Consider the following 12,723-nt stretch of genomic DNA (forward strand, 5'->3'; position numbering starts at 1 on the left):
GTTTCATTTTTCACAGGTTAGACGAGTACCTGGCTCTAGTGGCCATCTTCATAAGACGGAAGATGGGGACTGGGAATGGAGTGATGATGAGATGGATGAAAAGAGTGAAGAAGGCAAAGCTGCATTTTCTCAAGAAAAGGTAAGTTGTTTTCTACTAACTGCTGATACACTAGCAAAGTAATGTAGTGTTTTCATTTTTTTCGTGAAAAGTATTTCTACAGTATAAAATAAACTACAACAGCTAATATCTAACTACTTCTTCTACAGTCAAGAAGAGTAAAAGAAGAAGAGAATACAGAGGTAAATCATCCTTTGCTACTTTACTGCCCCCAATAGCTTGGATAGGGGTAAAATTGTAGGGGCCTGATTCTGCAGCCTTTCTGCTGAGTAGTAAATAATTTTGAGTAGGGGTTGAGCATGAAGGTTATGCAGGTGGGCCTGGAGTGATTAACTTATAGCATTCACAGGGTAAAATGGCTAGGAAATTCAAGTTGATTCTGCTCATGCTTTCTAGCTTTGAAGTCTAGTAAAAATATTGATTTAAAATGAGCAATTTGGCTATTTTTAATGAATCTTCAAAACTAGATCACACTAATTACTACCTTTCTCTTCACACTAATGATGGCTGTTTCTCTGTAGCTGAAATGTCTCCAAAGAATTTTCAGCCTTTTAGAATCTGTATCGGTACTGTGCATAACTGGTAATTAGAATGGTTCATACCATATGCAGTATAATGGTTCAGTACAGTGCTACAATAGAATAGATTGATTCAGTCACCTATAAACACAAAAGAAATACCATATTAAATGCCATCTTCTTATGCTGAGACTAGGAAGGATTCCTGCCATGTATAAATGGAATAATAGGATTTCTGGTTTACTGTCAAAGTTCTATTCAGATGCTTATTTATTGGATCTATGAAACGGATACATTCTTCACCTGTAGCTTTGGATCCTCCAATCCCAACTGATGTGTTGCCGAGTCTGCAAAAGTTTTGGTACCACAGGATTCTCTGAATTCTGTGCTTGTTCTTTCTCTGACCCCAGTGCTCTTCTGTGACATTCAAAAGAAATCTTTCAACTTCTTCCTGCCTGACTCTCTCAAACATGGAACCAGTTAACATGTGGTATGCTCATCCCTTTGGAAGTGGCTGTTAAGATCTGAGATGCTTTGTGGTGCTGTTCAGTGAACTTCTTGCTGCTTCTTTAGATCAGCCTTCAGAGCTGGAGGTGACCTTCAGAATAAAAATATATATTGTTTGAATAGATTCGAGATTTGACACATTCTTTCCTCTTCCTTTAAAGTATTTGAAAGTTGTATCATCTGCCCAGCAAATCCCAGAGTTCATAGATTGAGCAGATTGGGTCTTTGCTAGTAGATCATTCTGAAAACACTCTACTTAGAGATTTCTTTATCTGGGTGATTAGTGAAGTAGTTGGCCCACCCTTCTGGACTAACGTAAAGCAGAGGGTCTGTAGCTAAGCTTCTGACTTCAAAGGGGCCAAATCGGATTCTGCCTAAATATTTTTCTTCTGAAGGATTTGCCATTTTTATAAAGTAGTTGCCAAGGACGCAGGTTCTTGTCCCATTTCTCAAAAAAATTTCCAAGTTGCTCCATGGGAAATGACTGCCATTGAAAGAGGAAGGAAGCCTGATAAGGTGGCAGTCTTCTGCATGGTGTCTATGCCTTCATCAGCCATATGTGATGCAAAGAAAACTTGATTAATTTCCATCTACTATAATTGCACTAGTTGTGCAGATTTCCTATGGAAAACCCTAACCTGTGTCTGGGACAGTACATCTATGGCTGGTATAGTTATAGTCAAAGGAGCACAGGAGGAAATTTCTCCCTTAACATTTCCTGGATGAAATAAGTAAACCAGGCCCTGAAGTCCTTGGAGTTATCATCTGCCCTGTAGAGTCTTCATTTATGCATTCCCCGTGGTAAGACTTCTCCTGGAGTAACTAAGGGACCCACAGCTTCCTGATCTATAAAATCAAATGGTTTAACATCTGCTTTGTGATTAATTTCCCTTGTTTCTTCATTGACGTCTCCACATCTTGCAGTAAGGTCACTCTCCTCTTTGGCAGGAGAGCTTTGTCATGAAGGTTATGAGCTGCTGTCATGAAAATCTTAGATAAAGTAGAGCTTTCTTCCTTTTATTGGGGAATGGTAGTTGTGGAAATCCTCTTAATCAGGAACATACTCAACCAGTGAGGGAGTCAGGCATTCTGTCTTTGCAAGATCTGTATTTCAGAAAAGTTAAGGTTTAACCGATCTAGAACCAAACCATCAGTTAACTCATCTGTCTATCCCAGGCCCATCTCAAATCCGGCAAAGATCTAGGAAGTCCGTGCTCTTATGGCTTATTCAGTTTGCTTTGTGGTTACAGATTGGATATTAAATAAAGTTGGCTCTTAAGTGTTCTTTGTAGAAAGGAAGAAATACAAAACTGTGTAGACAAAGGCAGCCTAGTTCCGATATCCGGTCCAGGAGACCCCCGGGCATTTATAGATGCACAGGCATTGTATCTCCCAGAGACGGTTATGAGTCTCAGTATCTGAAAATATCCCTGCAAAATGTTGTTTTCCATTACTGTTCTCCCTTTCCAGGAACCAGGGTAACATACAATGATTATTAAAATAATAAATCTTATGGATGATTACATCTGGGATGATGGGTGGAAGTGGAAAGGTTCACCACAAATAATGTTGTTATGCTTTAACCAAGCACTCTCAGGAAGGGCCTATGATCTTCCAGACCATCCTGGTCCTGAAGGCAATACCCCTGTGAGCCCACACCCTCTTTTGATATGTCTGATTTTTAATAGAGGAAAGCAGCACCTGACAATAAGCTCATGGCACCTAGAAGCGAAGTTGCTCAGGTTCAATAAGTAGACTCATCTGCTTGCTTGCCATCCTACTTGGTTTAAACATTTCAAGCGTGGCTTGCTCATTTATGTTTATTCTCTGAGAATACTGGAGAGTTTAAAGAAAATGGTCTCACCCTGGGAACTGTTCACATCCAGCAGATGCTCTGGTTCTGTAGTGGATGCTGATCCTTCCCCAACCAATGGACTATGTCCCAGAAGTTGATATGTTGTTTGCTTTGGGTTCCACAAAGTCTAGCAGCGACCAGCCTTGTTCTGCTCTCTGGCACATGCTTTTCCAGCTTTACACATTGTGGCCCCCTATTTCCTGCCCCCAGACTTAACCAAATCCCTCCTATCTCAGCCAGTCCAATTTCTTTGTCAGTTACTTAGCCCACTCCAGTAGGTCAGATGTGGAAGGCCACAGTGGACTTCATTAGTAAGGCGGTAGTTTGTTCACAGCTTTGATGTCTCTCCAAGTATAATTTGGGCATCCGTTCTCTAAGCAGTGGTCTCTATTTAAGTCTCCCTTTTGCTGTGTGAAGGTGGGATTACCAGACAGTTCCTTTCATTCTAAATGTACGTGTAAACGTTTGGTACGTCAGACATGCAGAATCGTCCACTCTGTTAAATCAGTAATTAGTTCCTAGGACAAGAGTTGTGGGGTTTTATAAAGTTTCCTTGCTGGTTAGGAATTGGTTACTGTTTAGGTTAGAAATGTGGAGGAAACGTTCTTATTCTTCTGTTAATCTCTGTACATATGTAAATACTGTAGGATATTGCTTTGGATCAGAGGTGGTCAGAGTAAGATGTGCAAAATACGTGGAGCATATCATTGGTGCTGTGTGCCTGTCAGGGTTTCCCATCCCCATGAAGACTATCACTTTGAAATGGTGTATCTGTAATAGATGTAGAAGCACGTGTAAAAAGGTTGTAGTCTTACTATAGACACAAATTAGTTAATCTAAAGCATTCTTTTTTAACTCTTGCTGACCAAGGATTCTTTAATTTCAGAAATGCTAAATTTGTGCCCATACAGTACTTAAATTGACATGTTAAAATGACTCCTTTTATGAATCTCAAATGTGTGGTGTCTTTTTTTTTTTTTTTTCTTAATAAGTATGCCTTAACTGGCATCACTGTCCAAAAACCAGCATTCATAAAACTATTTTGGTGGTGTATGGATTTTTTTAAAAATAACTTTTCATAAATATTTCATCATAATCTTTTAACAGATTTCCATGAATGCCACTAATATCCCAGAACAGATCCAGAATCTATCTATACAAGACCCTCAGGTACTGTCAATAGTTTGTTTTTTTTTTATTTTTTTATTTTTTATTTTAGATTTCAGGGAAGTACAAATTCTTATATGGTGGGGATGGAGGGGAAAGGATAACATGAAGATGGAGACAGAAATAACAAACTTGGATTCCAATATAAAGATTTGGCAAAGCTGGTGAGGTCAATCATGGTAGACTCTCTTAGTTCTCCACCTACGGCTAGAAACAAGATTTAACTAGAAATAAGACTAGAAACTTAGTGCTGTGTGAAAACAACTGAAGAATGGCTCAGTGTTCTAACTCCAAAATTATTACTTAGCTTATCAGAATTTGATGCTGAGTGGAGAAAAATCCAGCGCCCTAATTTAAGCTCCATGATTTGTGGTTCTGTAATCTATTTAAATACACAGACTGTTCTGCAGATTTCACTTGTACTTTAGACCTAGCACTTTAATAAAGCCCTTAAAAGGTGCTTGAGAGTCAGAGTACATGTTAAATATTTTATGCTTGCATCAAACCTATAACTGGGAAACTACTTAACATTTCTGTCCGGCATCCATTGTAACTTACATGCTGCTTTTTTCTTTAATAGTCCCTACCTACTGTTAGTGATGAATATACTGAAGTTCCACATGCAGTGAATCTTGTTCTAAGATTAAGGTAAAGGATTCATCTATTTATTTTAGCGTTCCTTTTTTGTTGACTGTGTTATTCCTGTTCTCCCTCATTAAACTTCCATAACATTAGCATAAAATAAAAATATTAACCTCTTTAATCTCCCAGTATGACCAGTATGAATTGTGCTCCCATGACTAATTGGTATCTTTTAATTGCTTACTAAAATAGAGGAAAATGAAAAGCAGAATATGAATGTGGCTTTCGGCTACGTATACCCTTCATTAAGTATTTTCTTTTTTTCCTTGCAATGCAGGATCACAGTCAGTGATTTTTAATGAGTTTCTTTCACACTTCAGCAGTCGGCCTCTGACAGAAATAAACCATGGCTGTATTACAAGTTGCTTGCTCAAAACATTTTTCACTAGCAGATTTGATCAGCCACTGTGGAGAAATGACAGATATCTTTTGAAAGAACATTTAATCTTTTAGGAAATAGAGACAAATGTGATGTCTGATTTCATAGTTTTTATTCAGTAGAAGAAAGTCAGTTTATATTTTAATAAAATCAGTTTACAGCTGCTTATAAAATAATTGCTTCTTAAGTATCAAGCTTTATTCTTGGAGAAAACTGTTTTTTCACAAAAAGCTAGCTAGCTTTCTATGTATTTTTCATAGGGTGTCTCCTTAAATGGCTAATTTATTTAAAGTAATTTACAGGGGAACACAACTTCAAAACTTGTCATCTTTCTGCTCATGCAGATAACGAGGTGATAATCTCTTCCACAGGCATTTGGGGGAGGGGGAGGGAATAAGAGTATTATGACATTTATACTTAATTAGCACAAATACACATGAAGGGAGTACAAATGGCCTTTTTATAGCCAACTGTTTTTTAATAGTTGTAGACTCTAAGCCAGAAACAAAACAGCTATATAAAAGTACAGCATGTGATTTTCCTGAAGGCAATACAAATTTAAAACTCCTTTATTAGAAATCAATAAAATATCTGCATGATTAATCCAGAAAGCTAAATATCCTATGTTAATCCAGAAAGCCATCCTTGTCCTCTTGTGACATCTACAAGAGATTGCCCAATCAACAATGGCTGGGTTGTGTGGGAGTCAGAGATAAGTGACTTTGTTTAAAAAAGTCTTTAAAGTGATTTGGAATCAAGTTGTGCAGCAGCCAAGCTATGCAACAGCACAGTCACATTGTTACCCTTCACCTTTCCATCTGCCCCTTGACTATTTCATACTCATTTTCATCTTATCTCCACTTAGATCATAAGTCTCTTCCCATGTATTTGTACAGTGTGTAACACAATGTGATCGTGATCTTTATTGGGGGCTCTGGGTGGAATTTCCATAATGATTTATTGACCAATTGGGGTAGTTTCTTGAAACACAAACCTTGAATATTGCACCTAGGGAAGATGGTGACTAGTGTTCTAAGAATTAAAAAATAAAATAAAATAAACCACTAGAACAGATGTAGTTGGAAATGCTAGCTGTGGGTCATGTTTAGGAATGTGCAATGAAAATCCCTTTTTGATTTTACTTTCATATCAACAAAATAGAATACAAGTGGATTCAAGAATTCTTTGTGTAGATAATAGTTTCTTGCTTTGCTTTTAAAATATAGACTGCTTTTTACTAGATTAACGAAAAATGGGCCCTTAGTTCTTGTTTTTTTCAGAATCACTCACACTGAATCAAGCTTTGAGAAGCAGTGAGGTAGAATGTGTGGGGAGGTTAATTTCTGAACAGGTAATTGTACTGAGATTTAGTGGAAGAGAGGAATTCTGTTTGGGTTTTTGTTGAAGGGTGTGTGTGTTTAATAAAAACCGTCTATAACAGAATTATAATGTGTGTACTATATTTCTAAATCTTAATGCCATTTCTGTATGAGTAAGTTGTAATAATAAGTTTTGTGACAGCTGCTTATAAGATTTATCTTGCAAAATATTCACAGTTGAGTATTGCCAAAAGAGTTACTTTGTGCTTGGGGTGGGACAAGATGAGGAGGGGATGGTATGGCCGACAACAGACAAAACCCCTTCTGAAATGATGAGATGTAAGAGGTTACCATTTTGTTTTCTATATCTCTTGGGGTTGTGATGAAGGATGAGGCAGATTTACAAACTGGCTTTTAAAAATGATATAGGATCTGATCTTTCAAAACCTTATTTATGTGACTAGTTCTTGCTCATACAAATATTGACTCGTGAGTCAAGTTTGTTGGAAGTCCATAATGGGTAACTGGACTGTCTGGCTACAAGTATGTGGTAGGTGCAAATAGTTCCTTGGCAGGGGAGGGGACTAAAGAATCTTGTTTTCTATAAAGCAGAAAGATCCATAAATGTAAATAGACTTCTTGGGTCTTAACAAAGAACCTTTTTTCTGAGGCACTGATAAACAACTGGCTGTTAGCAGCTTGCTGAAATGAAGCTTCTAATATTTTTCATTTTGCTTAGTTAATTTTCTTAACTAAACTTAGGCTTATAATAGCTAGGAACTTTGTCTTTATTTATGGCCTATGCAAAATAAGCTTTTTCTCTATTAAGATGCCTGATGTGGGTTGTGTAGACTTTTTTTAAATTGGGACAACCTCTGGCTAACCCTCCATTGTGAAGATTGACTTTTGACTAGAGGGCAGGCGAAGGAGGAATGAAAACTGCTGGAGCGGTCAGTCAAAGGCAAAGGAGCTGCATTTCCTCTTCACTAATGAGGCCAAAAAGGAAAGTGGGTATGGGCCAGTATGGACATGGCAAGAGCTGCATTACCTATGGAGAATGAGGCTTTGTTACACTATCACTTAAAACTTGGTTTGTGTGTTTTGGTTCTTTGATTCTTATTTATTAAATTAACTCAACTATAATTTAGCAATCTATTAAGAGCTAGTTAAAAATTACTGATTTTTTTTTTCTTTTAAATAAAATTTTATTGCCCAGACTTTCAGCCAATTCTAAAACCAGTCTAGTCCATCTTGGGTGTTTGTAGAACATCAGTGTCTAGGCTCATTTTTCCTGCAGTATACCCTGTTTTAAATTAAATTGTCTGCGTTGCTTTTAATCTCGTTATAGCTACGTTAATAGTGGCTGTTGTGGTCTGGCGGCGAAGGGACTGGGAAACAGATTCCTGGGTTCTGTTCTCCATTCTGTTGTTGATTTGAAATGTGACTGTGGGCACGTTCACTTGAGCAGAACTTGTGATGGAGAAATTGCAAGTTCTTTACATGTAAAAGGAGGTTCAGGCTTCACTGGGCATATATTTATAATCCATTTATAGTTTAATATTTTATAATAATAATTGCTTATTAAGTATCCAGTTTTATTCTGATAGCTGGACCTAGGTCTCTGAATATTCTGGAGGTGGAGAGGGTGGCAGATCATCCCAAATGAGTGCTAATACCATGAAGTGCTAATACCACCTCAGACCATACCATGAAGTGTTCCTTTATCACACGTTACAGAAAAACTATTTTTGGGAAGAGGTTTTCATCTTTAGATCTACTTCTTGTCAGTCTATCTGTGCTTTTTGTTACTTGGACCCCAACTGAACAGAGCTCAGAGAAAACATCAAAATGTTTACAAATGACTTAATTTAGCTGGGGCCCTGCATCACTACAAGCAAGTCCAGGGTCATACTGGAAGGGGGAAACTTTCCCTCAGTCTTCAGTGGCATAAGACTCTCCATTCTACCAGCAGCCTGAGATAATGGACCTTGAAGTTGTGACATTCCTATGTATAGAAAAAGCTGCTTCTGGTCCAGAACTGTGTGTCTGCATATGTTATAATTAACATATATTTAGTCAATTTTTTAATTCCGTAGTGGAAAAGTACACTAATTCTTCAGTCATACAGTTGCAGCTAATAAAAACTCTGTGCATGATATAGTCAATATGCATAATATTGTACTAAGTATATCTCACTGTTGCTTCCATCATCTCTGCATTCAAAATGGAGGAAAAAAGCACTTGTCTTCTGCACATAAGGTGATTTTGGTCAGTAGTTTGCTTTGCAACATGCTACATTCAGTTGGGATTACAAAATGGTAAGCTGCGAGAATGCTCCTTAGGATTTTTGCCTTTATCTGCCGCCTCTGCTGATTTTTAAACTCATTTAATATTTCCTGCTGAGATGCTCATTAAGTCTTTATGGCCAATACAGATTTGAACACCTCAGAGAATTTTTGTTGGAATTGTTAGAATGATCCGTACAGGTGAGAGCTAGCATTAGCATGGAGTAGCTACCAACTACAGTATATTAAAAAGAAACACATTTCTCCTAATACGTCGCATGCTACTGTCCTAAACCTTTAAAAGAAAACTTATATTCAAATAAGCTTTGTGAGCTGAGCTCTGATTGGCAGAACTGAGAACTTTAAAACATGCTTCTTCATCCAAAATGTTGAAAACTCTTCTTAAAATGAAAGTTCACTCTTCAAGCACTCATGACATTAAGCCCACTGGAGGACATTCACAAGGTTTAAAACAAAATGACTCAGTGTGTGTCATTAGTAGTTTGCAGCAAGTACCTTTGAAAAATTAAAAAATCCTTAGAACTTGCTGGAAAAAATGCAAATATTTACCAGCAGAATACACGCAGGAATTAATTAGCTGTAATCTATGATTGCAAGACTGTCCAAAGTGTTCATGTAGACTAGTAACTACTTACTCCCTCTGCAGCTCTGTTTGCTGGAGACTTTTTCTTAAAGACCTATGCTGAAATAAGCAGTGGTGGGTCACACAAAAATAACTTCTACTTGTCGTTAGTGACCACAGCAGAATAAAAGTGCAGAGCTACATCCCAAATTGATTCTCACAAAAGAAAATTTATCTTCGGGTGTATCTTGGTTCCTTTCTAGGCCAAATGTCTCAAAGTAATGCTGCTTTGTGATAGGCCTGTTAGATTTCACAAGCTAAAGAAGGTTTAGCTGGGTCAGAAGTTTATTGGACATATCCCATGCAAGACCTAGATTGGTGATTTCAGTCTTCTGGGTAGGGGCGTACTATTTGTTGCTAGAGATGCTGCCTCTTGGATAAGCTACACAACTCTAAATTCTCAAAGAGACATCATTAAAAATTCCCTGGAACTCATTATAAAAATCTGAGTATTGAGCTCTGCTGGTCTGGTGAGCTTCAATTTGAGTAGCTGATTTTTGCCATCCTTAACTTGTATTTAGTGAGTAGTCTTGTCAATGGGACTACCGTGGAGGAAGATGCTTCTCAGTGTGAGCAAGGGTAGCATTATTGAGTCTTAAGTAATTACATTCTGTCTAGTTAGATTTTCTATTGCAGTTTTAGTTGTTCATTTCCTGCCCCTAGAAAGACTGTTGTATGGTATTGCTATGCACTGTAAAATAGCTAGTGCATGTCACCCCAGAGGCGTTGATTTAAAGTAATCCCTATATATAACTTATCAAATTGCTTTGAAATCCTTTGGTATTAAATATTTACTGTATACCAATGGAATCTGTAAAGTCAAATTCCATTCAAGAGACTACACTGCTAGCATTATTCAATGGCCTGAAAAATATTTCTCTTTTCAAAAGGTTGTCTATACTTTGTGTGCAGTATAGCTACACCTATTTGACAGCATTAGAATTTCAGAATATCTACATGTTAATATGTTTCTCCCTTACCTACAATCATTAGTGTTTGGTATCCTCTTGTCATGAGAAAATAACTCATAATTCAAGTGTCCTCAAAGCCATCATTACGAGTAACTACATGGAAACATACATTACTTCCTCTCCACAGAAGGCCAAAATATGGTGGCTTAGCTCCAATTTTAAAGAGCAGGAAAAAAGGAATGATGACCCTCCGAGACTGCAGGAGGTCCTTGATACACATACTGTGGGTGAATTTGAAAGGGTCTGTATGGTATTCTGGCCACACAGCAATGATCTTGGTAGGATGTAAGGAATAAAAGATTAACTGACACTGCCCCAAGACTAATTCAATATACTGGTAGTTCTTGTGAACCAGATGAATTAATCCTGTGGAAAGACAAGAGGGGTAAGTACTTTCCACTTTAACTACGCCATTTGCAAGTGCTATTGTATAATTGCATATTTTATTTGGAAAGTTGAATGTGGAGATAATGTTAAGAAATAAGAATGTTCACACTTAATTCACAATATTTATGGATAAATATCATTTTTACTAAACTAAAAGTCCATTTCCTAGAGTAAAATAAACAGTTTTATAATGGTTATAATATGTGATTTGATCCTTTCTAAAGAATGTATCTGCTGTGACGGGTTGGATCACAGAACCACCCCCCTTCGCAGCTGCCAACTGATGTGCCAAGACTACCCCTGTTCCTATTTTCCCTGCCAGCTCAGGACTCCAGCACCCTGTCTTGCTGAGCCAGACACTCCCGTCTGCTCCAACACAGATCCAGGGTCTGAATTACTTGCCCCAAAGCTGCAGGTTTACCTGAAAACAGCTCACAGATGTGTGCTTGTCTTTAGCACTCAGATGCCCAACTCCCAATGGGGTCTAAACCCAAATGACCCTCTATACCCGTTTTACCCTGTATAAAGCTTATGCAGAGTAAACTCATAAATTGTTCGCCTTCTATAACACTGATAGAGAGATATGCACAGTTGTTTGCTGTCCCAGGTATTAATACATACTCTGAGTTAATTACTAAGTAAAAAGTTATTTTATTAAATACAGAAAGTAGGATTTAAGTGGTTCCAAGTAGTAACAGACAGAACAAAGTAAGTCACCAAGCAAAATAAAATAAAATGCACAAATTTATGTCTAATCAAACACTGAATACAGATAAGATCCTCACCAGTTCCAGAATGCTCCCTTTTACAGGCTAATTTCCTTTTAGCCTGGGTCCAGCAATCACTCACACCCCCTGTAGTTACTGTCCTTTGTTCCAGTTTCCTTCCAGTATTCTGGGGGGGTGGGGGGGGGTGGAGAGGCTCTTTCTTTAGCCAGCTGAAGACAAAATGGAGGGGTCTCCCACGGGTTTAAATAGACTTTCTCTTGTGGGAGGAGATCTCCCTCCTCCACAACAATCTCGCAATGCCTCCGTCATCCTAGGTAAAGAATGCCCAAATCTTGGACACTCTGACCTCACCACTCTGTCCCTGATTCCCTGGCTCATCCTGCTCTGTAGGTAAATCACAAGCTTCTCTCTCTCCCACCATCTCTCCTTCCAAAAAGGGAACATTTCAAACATAGTGGTTGTCTCAATCTTGTTTCTACTTGATAGATCTCTGGAAGGATTTGATGTGTCAAATCGCTGTTGCCTAACATTCAGTAAGGGGAAAAAATATAAAATCCACATTGTCACCCAACACATGACATTTTTCACCCTCCATTTCATGGGGCTTTCTCATCTGACTTTAAGTGCCTTTTGCACCTGTGCTGTTCAAGCAGATAGAAATTAAGCACAAGTTTGCCCTATGTGGTTTTTTTTGCAGCGCTGCAACTGAGGAGTTTCTGTGCACAAAGTGGCTTGGCAGTGCGGACATGTCTGCAGTTTGAGCACAAAAAGCTGCTATACTGTGCAGAAACTTGCCAGTGTAGACAAGCCCTTAGCATTTAAAACGCTTTTCCATTCCAGTCCTTTTTTGTAAGGCGTGTCCGAGGATTTGTCCTGTTTATCAAATGCAGGCACACCTGGTTACTGTGTTTTTTGAGAATGATTTCAGTTTTTGGTTTCCAGTGCCCTGGAGACACTGAATGGTAAAAGTCATGTACACAACTCTCAATGCTTGAATGCTTTAAACCTGGACAGTGACATAGGCTTTCTTTTTGTCAGTCTCCTTTTTACAGTGAAGGAGAAAGTAGGTCCTCCACATTTTCTGCAGTCTTTGTCATGTGGTCTAAAGCACTGGAATGTTTCTTAGCAGTTATAAAGATGAATACAATTTTGACTGCTGTACTAAGTACTGTCGTCCTCCAACAGATTCTGGCATCTGCAGACT

General features: G+C 38.2%; 1 protein-coding gene across 2 annotated transcripts in view; it reads left to right on the forward strand.

The window, feature by feature from the left end:
• Positions 1–12,723, forward strand: part of STK39 (serine/threonine kinase 39) — a 160,463-nt gene that overhangs the window by 98,863 nt on the left and 48,877 nt on the right. For both annotated transcript variants that reach the window (XM_054043774.1, XM_054043776.1), the window contains 4 exons: positions 17–139; positions 268–300; positions 4,106–4,168; positions 4,746–4,813. In XM_054043774.1, the coding sequence (XP_053899749.1) occupies positions 17–139; positions 268–300; positions 4,106–4,168; positions 4,746–4,813 (287 nt within the window). The remainder of the gene's footprint in view (positions 1–16; positions 140–267; positions 301–4,105; positions 4,169–4,745; positions 4,814–12,723) is intronic.

Source organism: Malaclemys terrapin, chromosome 11 (genome assembly GCF_027887155.1).
Source record: "Malaclemys terrapin pileata isolate rMalTer1 chromosome 11, rMalTer1.hap1, whole genome shotgun sequence".
In the NCBI taxonomy this organism is placed as follows: domain Eukaryota; kingdom Metazoa; phylum Chordata; order Testudines; family Emydidae; genus Malaclemys; species Malaclemys terrapin.